This window comes from Lagopus muta, chromosome 14, assembly GCF_023343835.1.
Source record: "Lagopus muta isolate bLagMut1 chromosome 14, bLagMut1 primary, whole genome shotgun sequence".
In the NCBI taxonomy this organism is placed as follows: Eukaryota; Metazoa; Chordata; class Aves; order Galliformes; family Phasianidae; genus Lagopus; species Lagopus muta.
In genome coordinates, this window is record NC_064446.1 from 2580985 (window position 1) to 2601669 (window position 20685).

The 20685-nt window shown below is 45.1% G+C and overlaps 1 protein-coding gene across 8 annotated transcripts in view; it reads left to right on the forward strand.

The window, feature by feature from the left end:
• Positions 1 to 20685, forward strand: part of FBXW11 (F-box and WD repeat domain containing 11) — a 65776-nt gene that overhangs the window by 12557 nt on the left and 32534 nt on the right. For 4 of the 8 annotated variants that reach the window (XM_048960253.1, XM_048960251.1, XM_048960250.1 and 1 more), the window contains one exon: positions 19601 to 19663. In XM_048960253.1, the coding sequence (XP_048816210.1) occupies positions 19613 to 19663 (51 nt within the window). In that variant the 5' untranslated portion in view covers positions 19601 to 19612. Of the gene's footprint in view, positions 1 to 2436; positions 2518 to 2610; positions 2720 to 19600; positions 19664 to 20685 lie in introns of those variants that run through there. The other 4 variants (XM_048960246.1, XM_048960248.1, XM_048960245.1 and 1 more) reach the window with 2 other exon arrangements.

The following is a 20685-nucleotide window of genomic DNA, read 5'->3' on the forward strand; positions in this document are numbered from 1 at the left end:
GGGAAGTAAATGTAAATTGTAGAGGCACTGAAACAAAGATGTTGTGGACACGTTACAGTGCTTTAAGCAAAAAGTGCTTTGCACATGCGAGAGGTCCCATGTGAACAAAGCCTCGTGTTGCTCAGGGCTGAGAGGTTGTTTTTACCCTTTATCCTAAAAGTTATTACAATTCAGTATATCAGAAGATGTTTTTCCCCCCACTTTTTGTCTGGGATGTGCTGGGGCAGGAGCCAGCCTCTCTGGAACCAGAGCCTTGTGCAAGGACTTAGTCATGCAGCTTTCTCTTCCTTTTCCCGTTCCCAGTCTTTATTTATAGCGCTGCAGCTCGCTGGGAACCTGCTGCAAGGCAAGTGGAAAGTGAGGGCAGAAGCTCAGGTGGGTGTTACTCAAAAAGTAAAAGTCTTCATACAGTGCTGTGCTCATATTTATGACTGACGGCGCTGATGCAGACAGGGTCAAGAAAATAACACGTCAGGGAAGCCCGCAAATATTTGCACATTGCTGTTTTAATGTGAAGTAGAATGCATTATTTAATTTGTAGCATTGTGCAACATCATTGCTACACTGAAGTGTCCAGTGTTCTTCATAAATCCTTTTATTCAGGGTTTCGTAATGCCATGGAGAGGTTTTTGGTGTGGCTTAGACTTGGTGTGGAAATGGCTTCTTTGTCTAATGTGTTTTGAAGTAAATTAAAAAGTTATTTTCAGGTTACCCACGTTGCTCTTCAGTTCCTCATACTGAGCTCATTTAGTGAGAGCCATTCCTAAAAACAGATGCAGCCTAAGTACTTCATTTTTAAGGCAGAGCTGTAGATGGCCTGTGCTGAAAAGGACCACAGTGCTCATCAGTTCCAACCCCCAGCTGTGTGCAGGTCACCAACCAGCAGCCCAGGCTGCCCAGAGCCACATCCTGCCTGGCCTCGAATGCCTGCAGGGATGGGGCATCCACAGCCTGCTTGGGCAACAGAAATCTTTTCTTGCTGTCTTGTTGAAATTCAGGTAGTTGCCCTGCTATCAGTTGCCCTGATTGTCTACAGCTGTTCTGGGGACTGAATTCAAGTGTTTGTGTGAGGATATGTCATGTCAAGTAGCTGTAGATACTGAGTTAATTGGTAGCTGAATAGAAAATCGCATTTCCTTAAGTTTTAAATGATCTTTTAAGAGCACAAAAAGGATCTATTTGATATTGAAGGAAAGAAAATACAAAAAAGCATTAATTTTATTGTTACCTCTGTCCATAAGATCTCCACATCTCATTCCATGTGCATAGTGCAGAACTTCCATTTGGAGTTGCACCCTTCCTACATAGGACTGGAGGAGAGAAATCAAGTGGGTTTTGGTGCTGCTGGGATCATCTTGTCCTGGTTTTGCTTTCATTTCTCTTTAGCACAGAAGTGAACATCATAGGCTCTCTTGTGCTTTATTTGTAATATATGAAATAAAATTTGCAAAAAGGTTTTGCCCTCCTCAGCTGCTCTGGGTTCCCTCCTTCCCCTCATTACTTATTAACCACTCTCCTTGAGCCTTCATCTGCAGGTTTTCTGCTCTCACCTTCATCTGTGGCTTTTCCTTTTAATGATTTGGTATTTGTTACAACTAATTTGGAAGCCCACGTGAAAATTACAGGAAGGCAGGCTTCAGGGCTGGGCCTGTGACTGCTTGATAGTAATTGAATCCTTTTCTCTAACTTTATCTGATGGTTGTGTAGTGTACTATTGTATCCTTACAAGGAGCTGTGAAATAATACCACGGGGCTATAAAAGGTCTGGAGAGTCTGTCTGCATTGAATTTCTCCAGCTTCACAGAAGCATGTTTGCAAACTTTCCCCAGCTTCCAGCGTCAGCAGTGTGGCACTGAGTGGTTAAGCATGGCTCTTCCCAGCTCGGGCAGTGAGATGAGCCATAAATACTGCTGGGCTGTAATTTGGCTGACAGGATACCTTTAACTGATAACACCAGCTCTTCCCCCACTGACCCATTTAATCAGGATACCGTGCATGTTGACTAAGCACAGCTTGGTCTGGCAGCCTGAACTTAGTTAGCTGCTCTTTTAACAAAATTACTATCTTTGGTTGTGTCGGTGTCCCCACACCTAGGCTGTAACCTCACAAGTTAATACGGGCTTTGCTGTCAGAGCAAATAAGCACAAGGGGGGAAAGTGGGGTGCCAGACCTTCATCACCAGCTCCCCAGGGCTGCGTTCTGAAGAGCTGCCGCTTAATGAAGGGCTCCTGTGCTCCTCTTACCCGGGTGGGGGGGGTGGGGAGGCAGAAGCCAGCAGTGCCTGGCAGTCCCAGCCCTGAGCAGGGGTTTGCCCCGCACCGCTGAGCTGCTGCAGCTGGGGCAGTGCTGGGAGGGAGCTCAGTGGGCACTGGGCACCGCAGCCCCGCAGCTGCAGGTGAGGCAAATCAGCTCGTTATCCTTGCCAGGGCAGAGGGATGGCTTATTTCCTGAAAAGGATCTTCAGTTGTTATTTTACCCTTGGCCACTAACCTTGCGATGAACGTAGAAATGCTGTAGATAAGTACCCATGTGAACGTACTAATGAGTTGCCTGCGTTGAGTGATTTGTTGTGGCATCTAACTGCTTCTTCTCTTCCTTCCTTTTTGTCACCCTGCAGTGTTCTGTGCCAAGGTCTTTGTGGCTAGGCTGCTCCAACCTGGTAGAGAGCATGTGCGCACTGAGATGCCTGCAGAGCATGCCCAGTGTCAGATGTCTCCAGGTGCCTTTCTTCTTTCTTGTTGTAAATGTTATGCGTATGCTGTTGAACTTTGTTAAACTCGTAGGACTCTTGTTTAATCAAATTGTTAAGTCTGCTAAATGTTTTTTGTGCATCCTTTTTCTGAAATCTTCTACTTAACTGCACTGTAGGAGTGAACCTTAAGAGTGCTTTCTGTACAGGAGGTTCTCTGGGGGGTGGTGAGCTTTTGTGTTTTATTGCCTGTTTATGAAGTTGTGATATAAGTAGCATAGTTGTGCATGTTGCCTGCTACGTTTTGCTTTCTTGTTTAATTTAAAAAAACAAAAACAAAAAAAAAAACAACAAAAACCCACAACACATAATGAGCTTTGCCATTTCTCTTAAACTGCAATGAACTGAATAGCCTGTAATGTTTTTGTGATTTAATTTAGAAAGGATAAGCTTTTAATTTTCTACTAAATACAGCCCTGGTTACAGCCTTACTTTCATCATTGCGCATGTTTGAATGCAGGGCAGTCAGCATGGAGCCCTGCAGCTCTTGGAGTTCACAGAGTCCCTTAGCACTTCAGCTTCTGAAAGTGAGGAGCAGGGGGTGGGGGTGGCTCTTACTGATGGGGAATTGCTGCTGTTGCTTTACTGGTGTGGGAGGGACTGGAAAAGATAAATAATGAAACGGAGATTTTTGATACCAGCTCAGTTTTGAACTCCCAAAATATTTACCTTGGAAAGTAAATGCAGAACATGTGCATTATCTATGTGGCACTTCCTGAAGTGTTTGGGGATGTATAATTGGTAGCAGATGTCATGATTATTTCATATTGGTAACTTCTGTAACGCAGTGGCATTGTTCAGTGGTTCAATCTGCACAAAATGAATGTTTGAGAGACATTGCTTTTGTGAATGAGAACGTAAGCAAGCTGAGCTTTGTTTGCAGTCAGTCTGTTTCCACTCAGACACGGGGTAATGTGAATGCTTTGCCTTAGAGAGTAACAGTCTGCCTGAGAACCTCTGGCATGCAAAATGCAGCTCTGAGTTTCAACATTAAACTTTAGGATTTCTGTTAAAATACGTTTTTTTTTTCCGTTGAAATGTTTTGTGTTTTCAGTTTTTAAGTGAAGGAGAATAAAGTTTCTAAGGTGAATGTACAGATGGATAGCAGTCCTACAGGAAGCGCCACTGCATCGTGGCCAAACCCTGGTAACAGCAGATGTTTGTAATCACGGCAGTGTGGGACAGAGGTTGGAGCTGCCCTTGGAGTTTGGGCATGCAGCTGTGTGGAACGGCCTGAGAACAGATAGCAGCAGTTCTGCTGTTAATAACAGGCTTCTAGGTGGTGGCTGAGTGTCTTGGTTTTGTGACTGCAGGCTGTGAGGGGGTAAGCTGTTGGGCCATGCGTTGGGCTGGCTGGGCTCTGTCCGGGTTGGAGGCTGGATTTCAAGCAGAGTGTGTGTGTCTGCAAATCTGGGAACTGGGAGGACTCAACTCTTTAGTAGCACTGAATTGAAATAATGGCAAATTTTGTTATTATGAGCAGTTTTTAACAGGTAGTTAGTTGTCTGAGCTTGCACCTGCTACATTTACCAGGCTGAGCGTTAGATGAACATAAGCTGACTTCTGTTGGTATTATTGATTGTAGGATAAAATACTGAACTGTGTCGGTGAATGCACTGCTGGCTACACAGAGCGTTCTGGTAAGGTGAGGCTGGAGAGCTGTCTTCAGCAGGCTGCTCGCAGAGCCAGCTGTAGCCAACATCACTGCTACATAACAGTGTTCCAAAATAAAGGCCTTTATGTGTGTGTGTGCAGCAGTCAGATTTCTTGTAGAACTGCAACCGAGGTAAAGAGTTGTTCAATCTTTTAGAAGCAGCTGTGAGGGATTTAAAAAAAGAGTTCTCATTTCAGGCATGTGACTCCGTGAGCCCATGGGGAACTTGGAAATGAAAGTGGCACCAGCTTTCTTTCCCCTTTTTTTATTTTTGGCACCTCGTCTTGCCTTTTGTTGTTCTTTAGCTTATAAGCCCATGTGTAGAAATGGGTAGGGCACGTCTACCTGGAGATATGTGATCAGTAATATTAGATTAATGGTGATTAATAGTGAGTTCAAGCAGGGGAATTGAGAAGCCCTTCAGTGGCGTGAAATTATCAGTGTTGTATCAGTTATCTGTGTGTTATATGTGTAGGGTAGCTAGTGAATGGTCCAAAGGAGGAAGGAATCCTAGTCTTGAGCCTGAAGCTTTTGCAGTTTCTTCAGGAGGTTCTGCTCCATCTTAGCCCCTTGTAGAATATTCAGGAGTGGCCTTACACCAACCTGGAAGAAGGAAGCTGAGGTTAGGTGTAGCAATGCCATAAATCCTCGCTGTGCTTCTAAAATCAAACGGCAGCACTCAAGCAGATGTCCTGTGGTGCCGGTAGGTTGGATGGCCACGTTCTGATTCTTTAGGTGGAGTCATACTTTGTATTCTGTGCTTTCCTCTTGCAGAGAAATACCTGCTTATTTTGTGGGATTTTCTGGGCAGATGCCCTGCCTGAGGCAGGGAGTTGGGATCGATGATCCTTGAGGTCCCTTCCAAGCCATTCTTTCAATATTTGCCCTCTTTCTGTGACCTGTTAGTGAATGGGCAGAGACAGATAACTTAAAAAAAAACCCCACACCATGGCTGGTGTTACTGCATGGAAAAGCATGTACTGAATGCCAATTACGTGTTGAAAGTACTGTGGAATCCGAGGGCTTATTTGTAACTACTGAATTGTCTTTAGTAGTGGTTTAGTAACAAGGCATTCACCTTCCCGTTCTGAGCACACTTGGATTCAAATTGCTGTTCTCATCCTATCTTTAGTACAGATTTCACTGCAAGACTGAAAGCAGGCCGTTGCCTTACCTGAGCATTCCTACCGGTGTGCCTTTCTTGCTCACCCTGCTCACAGCCCTCCAATGTGGTTTCCTTGCTGCTCCTTTTTATTTGCTGTCTGTCAGGCATCAGTCTTCGTTGTCTGCAGTGTCCCTTGCCTCCTTAGCACTCCCCCAGGGCTGTGCACCGCAGGGAGGTGACATTGGTGTGGTTCTTGCCAGAGCCCTTCCTGCTTGCACATTACAGCAGGAGTGCATTGATTTACTCCCGTAACTGGAAGCTGTCTTTGCAAAAACGTCTTAAAAGCCTTTTGAATTGACCAATTCATAATTTATTGCTGCTTGGAGGAACTTACAATTTGCAAGTGGAGTTATGAAGCGTTAGGGCTTCAATATTCTTTGCCTTATGATGGCATACTCTGCAAAGGAAATGATTTTCTGGCGATGGGGAATCTCAGTGCTATCACAGCTGAGCGAGGGCACGAAGAAGAAAATTTAATTTATTTATTGGAAAGATACAATTTAATGTGAATTTGCCAACACTTCTATTTGTTATTCTTGACTAATTTGGAGTTTCTGGTGTTGGCTTTTCTATTCAGAGACCAGATGGAAGTATAAAAATGGAAACTAGAACCGGAGAAAATGGTATCTGAAAACTAAGAATTGATTTATCGATATGAAAACTTCAGCATCTTATTTTTGTATCGCCGTGCTGTCGTTCTCACAGCACAGATTCAGACATGGACTTGAAGCAGGATTCTTGCAATCCCGAGTGCTGTAGGTGTGTTCTGTTCAAACCTTTTCCTACACTGTGCAAAATCACAAATGGGAGAATGATGAATAGCCTGTCACCGTGCAGCCTGCCTCCTTCTGAAAATGTTATTCCTCCCTGCAGCTGTTAAAATGAGTTGTAATAGCCAGACAACTGCTTTCCTTCTCCTCTTAGGTTTGAAATCATTTACAAATATTTCCTTGACATGTTTTCTGGTATGTTGCCTCAAAACAGTCGGACTGTTACTGTTCCTTCTTGGAAACAGTCCAACAGGTCCATTAAAAGAAGTGCAGATTTGATTCCTTTTCTTGTTTGTTTTTTTGGAAGGAACACAGCGTTCTCTCCAATCTCTGAAATATTTGTGCTTGCCCCTCTGCTTTAAACAGGCTTCTTTTTGAGACACAAAGCTGTAGAGCCAAGCCCAGTTTTTGCAGAAGGCTCTCGTGATGGTTGGACTCGAGGATTGTAGTGGGCTTTTCCAACCTTAATAACTGCATGTTCTGTGATTCAAGCTGTAGATAGTGGCTCAGCACACCCGTTGCTATTTTATGCAGTGGGATGGTGCTAGGTCTGTAAGCCTGATGGTAAATGCCCATTTTTCTCCCTGCTCATCAGCAGTGGGATTTCCCAACATAGATGTTTCTCCTAGTTGAGGCTGAGCCTCCTCCAAAAATGAACAGCAACTGGGGAGGTTTAGGTTGGATATTAGGAGGAAGTTTTTCACACAGAGCATGGTGAGGCACTGGAACAGGTTGCCCAAGGAGGCTGTGGATGCCCCATCCCTGCAGGCGTTCAAGGCCAGGCTGGATGTGGCTCTGGGCAGCCTGGGCTGCTGGTTGGTGATTCTGCACACAGCTGGGGGTTGGAACTGGGTGAGCATCGTGGTCCTTTTCAACCCAGGCCATTCTATGATGCTTGGTGTCTGCTGCAGGTTCTGAGGGCTGCTGCAAGAGCTCAGTTTGATGTTTGCTGCACAGACAGCGATTGCAAGGTTTTTACCCAGCTCTTGTATTCTCCTCTCACCCATGCTCTGGTGCTGGGGCGTTTCTCACTGCGCAGTGCCCAGAGCAGATCTCCCAGGTGCCCAGCACAGCTTTGTGCTGCACGGCCCTGATGAGGGCTGGACACCCATGGGATGAGGAATTATGAAGTGCAGGGAGATGATTTTTTTTTCTCCCAGGAATGATTTATTATCCAGAAGAAAGTGTTGCGATAAGCACTTTTTTCAGTCATCCTTTGTGTATCTGAGTCCTTTCAGTTTTATGACTTTAATTATTAACTAGGCCTGCTGTTTTGTCGGGGCAAGAAGAGAGACCTTCACTTTATTGGGTCAATTTACAGTGTTTATTTTTAAGCAGAAGAGAATGGTTACTTGCTGGATGACTTTGAGTGTTAGCCCGTGAGCTCGTGTTGAGCTGTGAACCAGAGCTCTTCCTCTGCAGCCTCTGTAACTGAGGAGCAGAAGTGTTGTTCCCTGATATCAGACTGAATGTCTCTAAGTTTTGATTCCTGATCCCCCATCTTGAAATATTTCCATGTAATGCAAGCGTTTCAAGTTACTTAACTATGACTGTTAATTACAGGGCAGTTTTCTCTCACGTTTGTTTTTTTCTTCAGAAGCTTTTAGTATTCAAAAATCAGCTGCCTAATCTGTAATCTTTATGGCTGTGATAGAGATCAGAAGGAAGTTGTAGTTCCTTGACCCTCTTTGTGGTATTTCACTAAGCTGCACTCTGCAGAACTCTTCTGAACATTGGAACAGAAATGTGAGCTTAGAAATGCACTCCTCATCAGTCACTTGCTAACTTGCCTTTGCTGGTGTTTCTCTGTGGTGCTGTTAGAGATCCCAATCTGCCTTCTCTCAGGCTGGGACGGATCCCTGAGGAGGCAAGCACGCTTCTTGATGATGGATTCACCTATCAGCAGAAGATGCTAGACCTTGCTTCAGCAAATCCCGAGCCACGGCTTCTATCTGCCCCAGATAAGCATCATTTCAAGCATCAATTTGTGTTCCTCAGGAAAGCTAACACAGTTGTGCTGAGGCTGATGCATTTCACAAGCAGTGGGCGGGAGCTGTTGTTCCTGATAGCCCTTACAGAAGCCTGCATCTTGGAGAGCAGAGATGCTGGGCACGCCTTTGTGCGCACGCTTCCTCTGCCTCTGTTGGAAATGTGGGGTTTCATTTTTTTGCTCCCTGCCCCTGTTAGGGCGCAAAGAAATCTGTAAAGTAAACTGCCATGTTCTTCAGCCTGCCTGCTAGTAATGCCATGCCTGTGCTGGGAGGGAGTGAAGTCTGCCGTAGCAGGGAAGAGGAGATGCAGGCGGTCTGTTCCATGTATGTCTGATGCAGGCCTCATCCTTGAAGATGTGTGCTATGCCTCCCTTCAAAGAATCTGCAAAGAAACAGGAAATAAAAATTTCCTGCTGAGGTGGAAATTAAATATGTTCAGTTCCTTCACCCAGTGCTGGTAGGTTTTGGGTCACAGGCTCACAGCCAGGACGCTCGTGGGGAATTGAGCTGCAGTGTTGATAGCAGCGTTAGTTTAGTTTTCATGGATAGAATGGACATAAATTACAGTCACAATATGCCAGTGGTTGACAAACCTGACGGTACCGAGCCAATCTTCCAGCCACCCACGTATCAAATATGGGAGAAGTGATATAGTGGAGAAAGGAGGAACTGTAACCAAAACTTTGTACTGTTCTGTAGGATGTTTCTATGGCAAACCTGACTATTTTGCAACCCTTTGCTACAGACAGGTGGTGTAAGTCCTGAATTGAGGCATGGCATTGCGTTGCTGCTTTTAGGGGTTCTTACCTTTTGAAGCTGAACTTTTTCGAGTTCTTAAGTGTTTTTATCATTCTTCAGGTTGGCACATACTTCTTGATACAGATATTAAGCCAGATTTTAGGGATGACTTGAACTATGCTTCTTGAATAACCCTGATTTTTTTAAGCATCTACTCCTCTCTTCACTTTGCAGGGTTTTCTTTAATAAATGCAGAAATATTTACTGCAAAGTTCAGTTGAACATAAAATATGAAAAGAGCTAAAGATTTTTTGCTAGTGAGGAACAGTGGACTTGAAAATTCTCTCTGTACAATATTTAGTAGCTCATAATTAAATGCCCTGCTTGAAAAATTGCTCAAAGAAGGACTTAGTGGAGATATCTTTGGAATTGTGTGTGTGACTGCACAGTGTGAATGCACACTGCAGCTTGCTTTGGGAAGTCGTGGTGCTCTTGTCTGCTATACTTTTGAAGGTATTTGAACTGGAGGATTCGTTCAAGACATGATACAAAAAAAGACATCCATAATGTTACAGGGATCCAGGAACAATTGTGTACTCTCAAGCTTAGGTAGATAAAGAAAGTGTAATCTGAAAGTCTTGAGCATGCATACAGGTGTGTGCTTTGGGAGAAACAGTGCATATTGGGCCAAATGCCTGTGAATTCAGTATCCGAAGAGTGGAAATCCAGGGTGCCTGGTGCTCTTAACTGCAGGGATTTTAATGTTTTCCTACTGAAGCGATGCGAAACTCAAACGTCTTCAGAAAGCGAGCAGATAATTGTTGGCCTGCTGCAGCAGCCCCAGCTTTGGTTTCAGGGCTTCATTGCACAGCGTGCAGCTTTTGGCTGTCACACTGCCTTTTGCATCCTGTAAAACTTCACCAGCTCTCTGTGGGGCCAGTGCAATGTGCTGTGCTGTAACGTGAATTGCTGAAGCGATGGATGAAAAACAATCCCCCCGAAAGCAGAACCTGAGACTCTGGGCACATCGTCCCCTGCTCTCAAATCCTTTTCTGTAGAGCCTTCAAACCAGAGTCTTTCTGCTGTTAATTAACTGCAAGTTGGAGTTGCAGGGAAAAGTGGTGCTGACCTTGGAGGTCAAGAGCATTTAGACCTCCATTATATAAACCATGTGAAATCCAAATTAGGCGACTGCATGTTCCTTGTAATGCCTAGATAAAATCAGCACTTGAGTGTAGTGTTTGGCTAAGGCCAGGCAAGGCTGAGTGGAGATTGGGAAAAAAATGAGTATTTGATTTTAGCATCTGTTATTGCTGAAAGCTTCTTTCTTAACCAGAGCTAGTCCACAGCCTTCTCCTAAGAAAGGGCTTTCTCAGGGCTTTTGGTTGAGTATCAAAAATGCACTGAAATTGGGTATTAAGCAAAGACTTTTTCATACACTTAGTAAGTGGTTAGGATTTGATGGATTAATATGGCTTCATTAGCTGCCAAATTGAAGAACATTGCTGTGCATCTTTGGAGAAAAACATGGACTTACAATGGCTCTTGAATGGCACTGGAATCTTTCTTGGAGCAGCTGGCTGGTTTTAGGCTTTATTTTTATTGAATATTTTTATTGTGCTAGCTTCTACAATGTCTTGTGTGTAAGAATGTTTCTTCCCACACTTCTATTTTGCAGAAGACGAATACTTGAGGTTACTGAACACATTCTGAGATTTTGCTGTTTCAGACTCCTCCATGTTTTTGAGTAATGTTTTCGTAACTTTTACAGAAAAAAAAGTCTGTGTAGGATCCTCTTCAGAATGTGGCTGCAGTTCTCCTGCTCCCTGGGGAGGGGTGAAAGCCAGAGAACAAGTTCTGGTGTCATCCTGGTGGCCACTGAAAGCAGGAGAGGATGGAGAGGAAAGTGCCAGGTCTGCTCCTAGAAAAACTAGAGAAAGGACGCAGGCAAGCGTGGAGAATTGTTTAGTTGAAGCTCATGTTTCTGATCCTTAAATCCTCGTTTGTCTGTCTTTCATGATAACGAACTTGATCCTGTGGCCTTGTGGTTGCTGGGAGTTGCTCTGCGTGCTTCTGTGTGCAGTGTGTGTCTGGAGGTGTCAGGGGAAAGGGGGAGGATGAGCACCAGCAAATGGCAGCGGGGGTGGAAGGAGAATTGGTCAGATTGTTAAGAATGGCTTAATTATTGGGGTTCTTTTAATAGACTGAAGTCTCTGATGCCCGTTTGTGTTCTTTGTATGGCTTTTAAGGCATCGTTATGCTGGGAGCTGGGCTCAGCTGCTGTCTGGCACATTGAGGTAACTAAATTTGGGCAGAATCGGTTTCACGTGGATCCAGAAGTCTGAACCTAAAGTCCCTCTGGGAGTCCAGGAATAACCCTTCGAGTATTTTAGCTTTGCACCAGGCAGCCAAATTGCAAATATATTTAATCTTAACATAGGCTGATTTATTTTGGATGAATCTGAAGGCGTCTGAGGATGACCCGGTTACCAGCTATATCTGAAATTTGCTTCTGAGATGCTCCTCATCCTACCTTTAATCTGAAAAACTTTGAGGATGGATGAGAATTGTGTAGAGAACATGCGGTGCGTTCTGTGTGCGCTCAGGATGAGATGCACTGGAAGCTCCGACAACTCGAGCTGTGTTTAATTCAGAGATTACCACGCTCCTCAGTTTGAGGGATTTCAGCAGTGTCAGCAATGAGCCGAAGCGCTGTGCACGCTGCAGAAGCACTGAGATGTGTCTGCTGCGGGCAGGAATGCGGCCGGCTGCATGCAGCACAGAGCCAAGGAGGGCTGGGTGCCCGGCTGAAAACAGGCAGGGCTTGTGAGCTGGAGGTAGAATTCAACCTCTGAGAAGCCTGGCAGAGCTCTGCACAGTCCAGCTGGTTGAAGATAAAGCCAGTTTTCAGCTGAAAGGAAAATGTGATTGGTGCGTAGCAAAGTTAAGCTATAAAAGTGAGAGGGAAAGCACAAACTCATGTGTGGGTTTGGAGGGCGAGAGCTGCTTGGTAGGTGCTGGTGTGAAGCTGAGGGCTGTGGGCTCCCACCTGCCCTTCTGCAGGGCTCCCATCCTGACGTACAGGGAAGCAGTTTGCCTGATGTCCGTGTTGGGCAAGCCTGCACCGTGGTGCTCAGAACAGTGCAGGGCTGACTCATCTGAGCCACAATTACACAACTCAGCGCTCCCTGTCCTTGCACATACAGTGTGGTAAGATGTGATGGATGCAGGCAGCTTTTGTTACCAACGCTTTGCTCCAGACACTCAGAAAATTAAATGAGAGCAGGGTGTGTTTGGGACAGTTACGCAAGGAATATTTTAGGCACCATCCCTGCAGTACCTGTTGAGGTAAGCTCTCCCCTAAGAAGTGCAAAGCTGTTGCATATTATATAAAAAAAAAATAGGGGAGGGCACAGGCAGTTTAAATCGTCTGACAGATCAAAAGCATTCTCCTCCCTGTCTAATTTTAGCAATTACACCTGCTGCTGGAAACACTGGTGTCTCTGGGGATTGCAGTAATTATATGGTTTTTTTTCCAGTAACATCTATTGAGTGAAAATATATGCATGCTGGAAAACAGCTGGTAATTTGGACAGAAGTAGCAGGGCTTTCCCTTGTTCCAGCCTGAATTGACTCCTAGTTTAATCAGTCAGTCAAGTTTTTATACCAAGCTACGATTCTATGGTTCTGATCTGTATGAAAGCCTGTATCGTGCTATTTTTGCTTTTTCAGTTGCTCAGCAGTTGGGCTGTGCAGGTTGGGCTGTGCAGGTTGGGCTGTGCAGGTTGGGCTCACTGCCCTGCTGGCAGCTGCAGGATGCCCTGCACATGGCTGGCTGCCCACTGCATGGAGCTGCCAGCGCCCTGAGTCCTTCGCTGGGGTTGGAGCCTTTGCTTGGTGTTTCATGGAGCTGGATCACAGCAGGAATTCTAAACTTGTGATGGTTTCGGCGGAATTTCACTTTAAAAACAGGCAGTGTGGTTTAGTACTCCGTGAGCATGGCCCACACTCACTCTTAAGGTTAATTTAATGTTAGACCAGGCGTGCTAAATATTAAGAGATACGCAGTCATGTATTTACTGAAGAGCAGCAAATGAATTTTGCAGTGACATAAGGCAAATTGACACTTCAGAAGCCAAGTTGAAATACTGGTGCTAATTGCAGTCCTCAAAGCATTCATGATTAAACTGGATGACCTGTTGTACACAGTTGTAGTTGTTAGTAGCCATTTGTGTTCTTCCTCACCTGCAGAATAACTGTTCTGGAGTGCTGGAAGTGCAGAAGCACTTGAGGTTTTCTTTCTCTGAGCGCAGGGCTGTTGGGTACTGGGAGCTCTTACTGATCAGGCACGGCTTGCTTAAAATCAGGCCCCTGGGAGCTGTACAAATGGGTATGTAAAAGCAACATTAAGTCTGTGAGCTGAGGTCCAAGCAGTGTTTGTTCTCACATTGTTATCCCATTTGTGTTTAAGGTATCTGCTGGTACTGAATCTTCTTGCAAACCTTTCTGGGGTTAGTCAGAGGCTAATAAAAGCGATGCTTTATTTTCAGTATCAGGATTTCCTTCTAATTTTGCCTTCAGCTGTTAGATCTTGGTACACTCTCAGTATTCCAAGTATATTTTCGGTTGAACTTCCAGCAATAACTGCACTACCTGGCAACTGGGGAGCCTGGCTGCTAGGGGAGGACTGAAGGCAATTGAGCCTGATGTGTGTGGTTACCTAATGCTTACATAAACGGTTCAGTTTAAGCTGAAACAAGGAATTGTTAGTACAGATCTCAGATACAGGTATGACTGTGATTAGCAGAACTAACTTTCAATTTACTTGAAACCCTTCAAGTTGAACTCGATGACCCTTAGAGCTTTGTTTTCACAATGCTTTATAGTGACTGAGATGTGGATGAAGAGTTTTCTCTGCCATCATATTTTCTGAATCTCATTATTTGGCCATGGGCTCCACTGTCTGCTTTTCATCTTAGGGGACTGTTTTCATTCAGGTATGGCTTAATTATCTCACTAAGTAGAAAATCAGAATGAACACAAATGACAAAAAGAGCTGGTGTGTGGCCCCATTTATTGTAGGCATCCTGAGCTGAGACCTGGAGCTGTGGCGTTGCTGTTGCTGTGAGGCTGAACATCTTTGTTGCCCTGCTTTCAGTAACTGTTCCTAGCCTTTTATTACTCTGTTGATACAAGAATCTTTTATGTGCTTCCTCCCTGTGTAGCCTTTGGCTATACTTGCAGAGATTTTTTTGAGGCTGTGAGTCTTTCCAGTTGTTAGCATAGGCACATTTTGTCAGCGGCTGCCTATTTCTGAGCTGGAATTCAGAGCCACCAGAGTATTTTGCATTCCTCTGCAGATTTGGAGGGACATGAGAAGAGATTTTGTCCTTGATGTGAGAAGAGCTGCTACGTGCTTTATGTGGTTTAGATTGGTGGTTCTCCTTCACTTAGTGTTTGGGCTCTCAGTAGTTAAAAGATGTCAAGTGTCAAGATGTTTCTAATAAACATAATTTATCAGATTCGTGGATTAGAAAATAGCAACCATTGCTTCCTAAAGAGGGACTTGCATTCGTTTTAAAGCACTCTTAAGCCATCTGGGGCTTCCTAGCTATTTCAAAAGCAAGAATCTGTGAGAGACACGTACCCACCACTTTGAGATGTTAGAGATGTCTCGCTGCTTTTCTTCCTAATCCCCTTCCTGATGTGGTCCCGTTGTCATGCTGGGTGGTGGATGCCTCTCCTCCCCTGGGTGCTGGTAATTAGTGCCTTCAGCAGTCCCTGCCTGGCAGAGCTGGTTTCAGAAGGCAGTGTGAGTCTGCAGGGAGCCAGCTTCAGCCTCTCTGTTCGACTTCTGAGTATCCAAGTATGTACGAAGTTACTTGTGTCATTTTTTGCAACTTCTGTAAGGCTAAATGTAGGCATGATTTGCTGAAGGATATCAGAACTGCTTTGATCGGTTTTGTTTGCCTTGTAGTTTTAACTAATATTCCTCCAGTGAGTGGGAGCTTGGTCAGAAATGAGAACTTGAAAGACTCTGTTTACTTGATCTCGGATTAGAATTACTGACCTAACAGTGGGGCAGTGAAAGTTCTTGTTGGCCACCACTTTCTATTTCATTATGGCTGAAAACCGTAATGCTGCTATTCCATTTCTCAAGGTAGCACAGCTCCTGTCTAGTTTGGGCTAAAGCTACGGATCCATCCTTCAGCAGGGAGGAGTTACTGGAGAGTCTCAACAATGTTGTTTGCCTGGCTGGGAGCTGCTGCAGCTGATTGTGAGTCTCGTCCCAGTTCCCAGGGTTATTGCTATCACCTCTGTAATTGCTCTGTCGGTACTGGAACTAAAACTGGGTTAAAGAACAAAGCTGCACCGTGCTGCTGCTGTTCAGTCGATTAAGTGTCTGAAAGCACTCCCAGATACAGAAGCGTGGGGCAGAGCTCAGCTCTACCTGCCTGTAGCTGGCACGGCTGGCAGAAGAGGAGAGAGCTTTCTGCTGGGGAAGGTGCACCTCTTTTCTTGGGTTCTGGGAGCAAGACCTGCCTTGCTGGCATCCGTCAGCAGGGAAATGGAGGTGCTTTTGTACCTGGTGTCATACATTTATACAGCTGTGGAACTGTAAATCCTGGGGAGATGCCAGAGTTTAGTTGCTACCAGGTACGTAAGGATCTTGATTGACACTGTGATTTATGATGTTTTGTAATACTTGCAATGCTTTTCCCTTTTGGAAATGTTGATGGTTGTTTTTATTTTTTGAACTTCTTGGAATCAGATTTCTGAAGGAAATGAGCTTTATGTAATGATGTTGCTTGTCAGTATCTGTCTCTTCTCCCCAAGAAACTTTTGAGCCCGTTCGCCACATCCACCTGCATCCCATAGAAGGGTGGAAATCCCAAGGACTGGAAGCACTGCGAGCAGAAAAGTTGAAGAAAGCTTGGAGTTCTTGCAGGGCTAGAGGAGGAGCGTGGGATCTGCCTCACAGAGAGCAGTTTGTGCACTTCATTGCAGCTGTTGATTTACTGTTAGTGGGGATGGAGACGGGCTGTTCATGGAGTGACTTTATTCAGCTGAGCGTGACCGTAGGGCAGCATGAAATGTCTGCTCAGACCCATTGTTACTGCGTCGCTGTCGCTGCCTTTCCTGGTAGGGGATGGAGAGTGCTTGTTCCAGGCTGACTAATTAAGGAATGACAGCTGGTTTGAAATATCATTCTAATTTTGCAAGAGCTATGAGTAAGTTAACAAGAATTTCTGGAAAAAATGAACTTACAAGCAGGATTAATTGACAGTATTCAGAAGCTCAGCTTCTATTGTGAGGAGCTGCTGGGCTTCTGTGGTCCTGGCAGTAGCGCATCCTGCCTGTTCTGTCTGCCTATGAGCACTGCTCAGCCCCATTGCAGGGGCTCAGGGCTGCACAGCTGAGCAGGGAGGAGCTCACTGCCTTCACCCATGCTTGCTGCATGGGGAAACAGGGTGTGGATGATGTTACTGGTGCTTGGGAGCTATTGGGAAGCTGTGCAGGAGGGCAGTGGGTAGCTGTGTGTCAAGGCTGGGTGGGGTAGGCAGCAAGACGCAGGTGGAGAGCAGGGAATGAATGGCATGATAAGGAGTGTCCAACTTGTAGATGCCTATCTGCCTTCTTGCCTAATAGTTGGAGACCTTCCCGCTTGAGGACCGGTGACACCAGCTGTTAGAGTTCTGGAATTCTTCTGATGAGCACTGTGGATATGTAGGACAAATTAGACTTGTCTGATTGCTTCTTCCCGGGCACCAGGACAGGATCCACCTGGGCATCTTGTGTTCTGCAGTTAAGTCTTGGTAATGTGTTAGTCTGGGTCTGTGAGTTGGGATGTACGTGATCTGGGGAATAACCAGAAAAGTTAAATATTGTACAGGGTAGAAGTAGAAAGAATTTATTAGGAAGAGAAGATATAATAGGGAGCAATTTGAAGCAGGTTTAGGATAGAAGAAGACAGTAAGCAATATAGTTGATAGCATTAAATTAACATAGCTGTGTGTTAAATACTGTCTCATAGGCAGAGTTAAATTTCCAGCTAAGAGTGGATCCATGCAGTCTGCCCTCATCTCCGTGGCCCAGGCATCAAAAGGACATGGACGTGCCAGCCAGCAGCATTGCTGTGGGTGCCAGATAGTTGCTGTGGAACCAAGAAGCTGTCCTTGGGCAGAGCCGTGCTGACCCTGTGAAGGACAAGGGACGAGTGGAGAGGGGTAGAAGAAACACAGCCTTCCTATTGCTCCAGCACAGCAGTGTGCGTACCGGGACACAGCACCCCCTGAAAGCCTGCTGCCCTTAACCTGAGCAGCGTCAGAGCCAGAGCAGGGTTCTGTAATAAGAGCTTGCTTTGTAATCAGTAGCACAGTGTGGAAGTCTGAACATCTTGGTCAGGTTTTTGTTGCACGCTTTGTGTTAAGAGTGCTCCTCTGTTGTAGCTCTGCTGTGTGTTCCTGGAATGAAAGGCATTGCATTTAGGGCTTTATTCTTAGCCTACATCCCAGAAAAAGATAACTGTGACCTCTGAGAATTTTCCCAGTGAAGAAGCAGAAGAAAGCAGCAGCAGACACTCCATGACCTATTGAAGCAAAGTGAGGATGGGCTGAACTGATAGAACGTGGGATTTCTGCTCTACCCGAGCCAGACATGGCAGTGGGAAACTTCAAGGTTTGATACTCTCTGAGAGTTGTACTTCTTGGCTCCTAGGTAATGGCAGCTCATAGAATCAGTGCATGTTTTTAACCTTAAACATCAAAAGAAATGCTGATGTTCCTTTCTCACTTAAGTGCTTGCTATCTGAAAGCGCTGTCAACAACATATGGGAATTTTTAAGAAGAGTTTTGATATTTTTGATTTTTAAACTGAGAAATGTGCCCAGCGTAATTCCCTGGAGCCATGCCTGCCTTTTGGGCCGGGCTGGCTGGTGAGGACCTGCTGGGTGCCAGGAAGGCTGCAGTGAAGCTGTGCAGCACGGAGTCTCATGGGCACAGCTGTGCTGGTGCTGGGCTGCAAGGGCCTGGGGCTTGCTTCTCCAGAGACCGTGATTGGGAAGTTGGGCTTATTTCTCCAGTGTTACTGTTCTTATGTGTCCAGAAGTACTGGAACATACCTATCCAGGGAATAGCAGAGGTACCTTTACTGCCTTTGTCCAATTCTGGATTCCCTGCCCGCATCTCCTGGGCTTGTATTTGGTGTTGCTGTGCGTGCCATAACCAGACAGAGTGGAGTGTTCTATCACCCAGCAGACAGCTTTCATAATGACATCTTCCCTCTGTGTGAGGTGTGATTTTCATATGTAACAGCAAGGCAGAAAAGAGCTTGGGGTATGCTTCAGAAGCAGCCCTGGAGTCAAGTGGTGGAGCAGGGCTTGCCTGTAGGGAGAATGCTGTTAATTTTTGGTTTCGAGTTTGCTGATTTTGGTGTGCTTCACTCATAATAAGAGGGGGATAGGGAGACGAAGTGACAAATGTTTATTGATGTGGAACAGTGTTTTGATTTGGGAATGTAGTTGTTAAGGAGTTAAATCATAATCAGCAATGGCAAGAGTAAAGGAGATGTGTGACTTATTTCATCATGTGTTTGACTGGAGTGTATTGTTCCTCTTTCTGCTAAGAGAGGGGAGGAAGGATAAAAAAAAAATATACAGGAGATGTTTTAAGACCTTCAGGTTTTCTTGATGGCCACCTGGCAGTTATTCAGTGTGCAGTGGGGAGGGCATGCTGGTAGGAAGCTCAAGAGTGAGTACCAGTGAGCAGGCAGAAAGAAATGGCAGCTGGGTAGTGACAGCAGAAGTGAGCAGGTAATTAAAAGAAGGAAAGATTCTTGTAAAGTCAAGTGACCTCTAAAAAGAACTATTTGTGGCTGAATGTTGCTAGAAATTCTTCCATCTGTTGTTCTTGAGCAAAAGGGAAGATGAGGAGCAGGGAGGAGCAGTGGTGATGGAGGGCGAGCCTTGAAATTGGGGTGAAGGAAGCTGCTGACTGCCAAGGGGCTGTGGCCACAAACTGACTGCAAGCTGCAGGAGCATTCTGCAGAGGGTGATCCCTCCTCTCATGCTGAACTGGGTCTGCCAAGAGGATTTAATACTCTGTTGCATGCAAGCAGAATACCATGATTTTTTTTTTTTATTTTATTTTCAACTAGATGTGTACGATTTTGCTTTGGCAGAAAGTGCTAGTTGATTGCTTTGACAGGTTTAATTACTTTGGCCTGAGTAGGATGCAAGTGAATTTATTTCCCACTGAGAAAAGCGTTGAAAGGCTGCATGAAAACCCTTCAAAGAAATTGAAGAGGGGCTGGGGAGTTGTCTTTACACTAAGTGGGTTTGATAAATGTGTCAGTTAAAAGGGGAATTTATTTACAAGACGCAGGTTTTGTGGCCAGAAATCTCTGATAATTTCATTCACAGGGAAAATTAATTTTACCTGTTCAATTAATTTGCTTTTTCATCATGCTTGTGCAGCGAGGAATTGCCGTAGTGTGAAAAACAGAACATTGAAATCCTAATTCCGTTTTTCCTAGAACACGTCAGTGATGGAGGATCAGAATGAAGATGAGTCTCCAAAGAAAAATACCCTATGGCAGGTAGGTGTGTGTGCGTGGGGAGAGGTGGGCCATGGCTTTCCTAGGGAAGCTTCCACGTACCTGTGTCTGCAGATGCATAACCTTCCTTACATGTAGGTTGACTCTGTCATCCTAAAATAAGCTCAGTGTTCAAGTGAAGGATGACATCAATGAACAATACTGGGGAAATGACTAGATCTTAAATTCTGTGGTTTGTGCTGACCTTGAAATGACACAGTTGTGCTTCAAAGGATGTGTGTGAATGAGGTCCAGCCTTTCAGAGCAGGTGGCCTTTGCTTAAAAGGAAAAATCCAACACTTGTGCGTAGAAAGGAGCTGCAACCAGTTGGCTTTGGACTATTTTGGGAATATTTAGGAGAGCCTCAGAAGCCCTTTTTGATGTCATAAAGAGCTCAGAAGAGCCTGGCATGAGCCTTTGATTCTCTTTGCTGATAAGTAGCAAGTCCTGGGGTGGTGTTCTGAACATCCTTATTTGTCACTGAAGCTCTCAGGATTTAGTTTATGTGGATGTTTGAAACCTTGATTGAGCTGTTGTTCAGAAACAAAACAAGCGTTGTAGTTTGACATCACATCATTCGTGGGCCTTGTTTGTGGGCAAACAGTGCGATAGTGATGTGGAGGGTCTGGATGGTTTTCCTGTTAATTGGAGAAGTTGTAGGCAGCTTTTGTACATAACTGAGCACGTATTATTTCAACTGCTAGAGCCTCTGTCGAGCATTTGTGGAGGCAGGCTGCAGCGTGCAGCAAAGGCAAACTGGCATGTGCAGTAGGAGCCACTTAGTTTGGAAAATTTCTAGGACAGGTAAGGTCTTTGATGTTAAAATTGTAAGAGCTAGGAGAATTCAAATTCCAGCCTAACTCCTGGTTTGGAAGAAGGGCCTTTCACTTGGCCTTATCTGTGGAAGATGAGGTGTGCATGGCATTGCACATAGCTTGAACAGTGTTTAAAAGTTTGATTGCTGTCTTTGTTTCTTCTCACATTGTCTTCATTGGCGGGTTCTTAGAAGGCTGTTCTTGTTCATT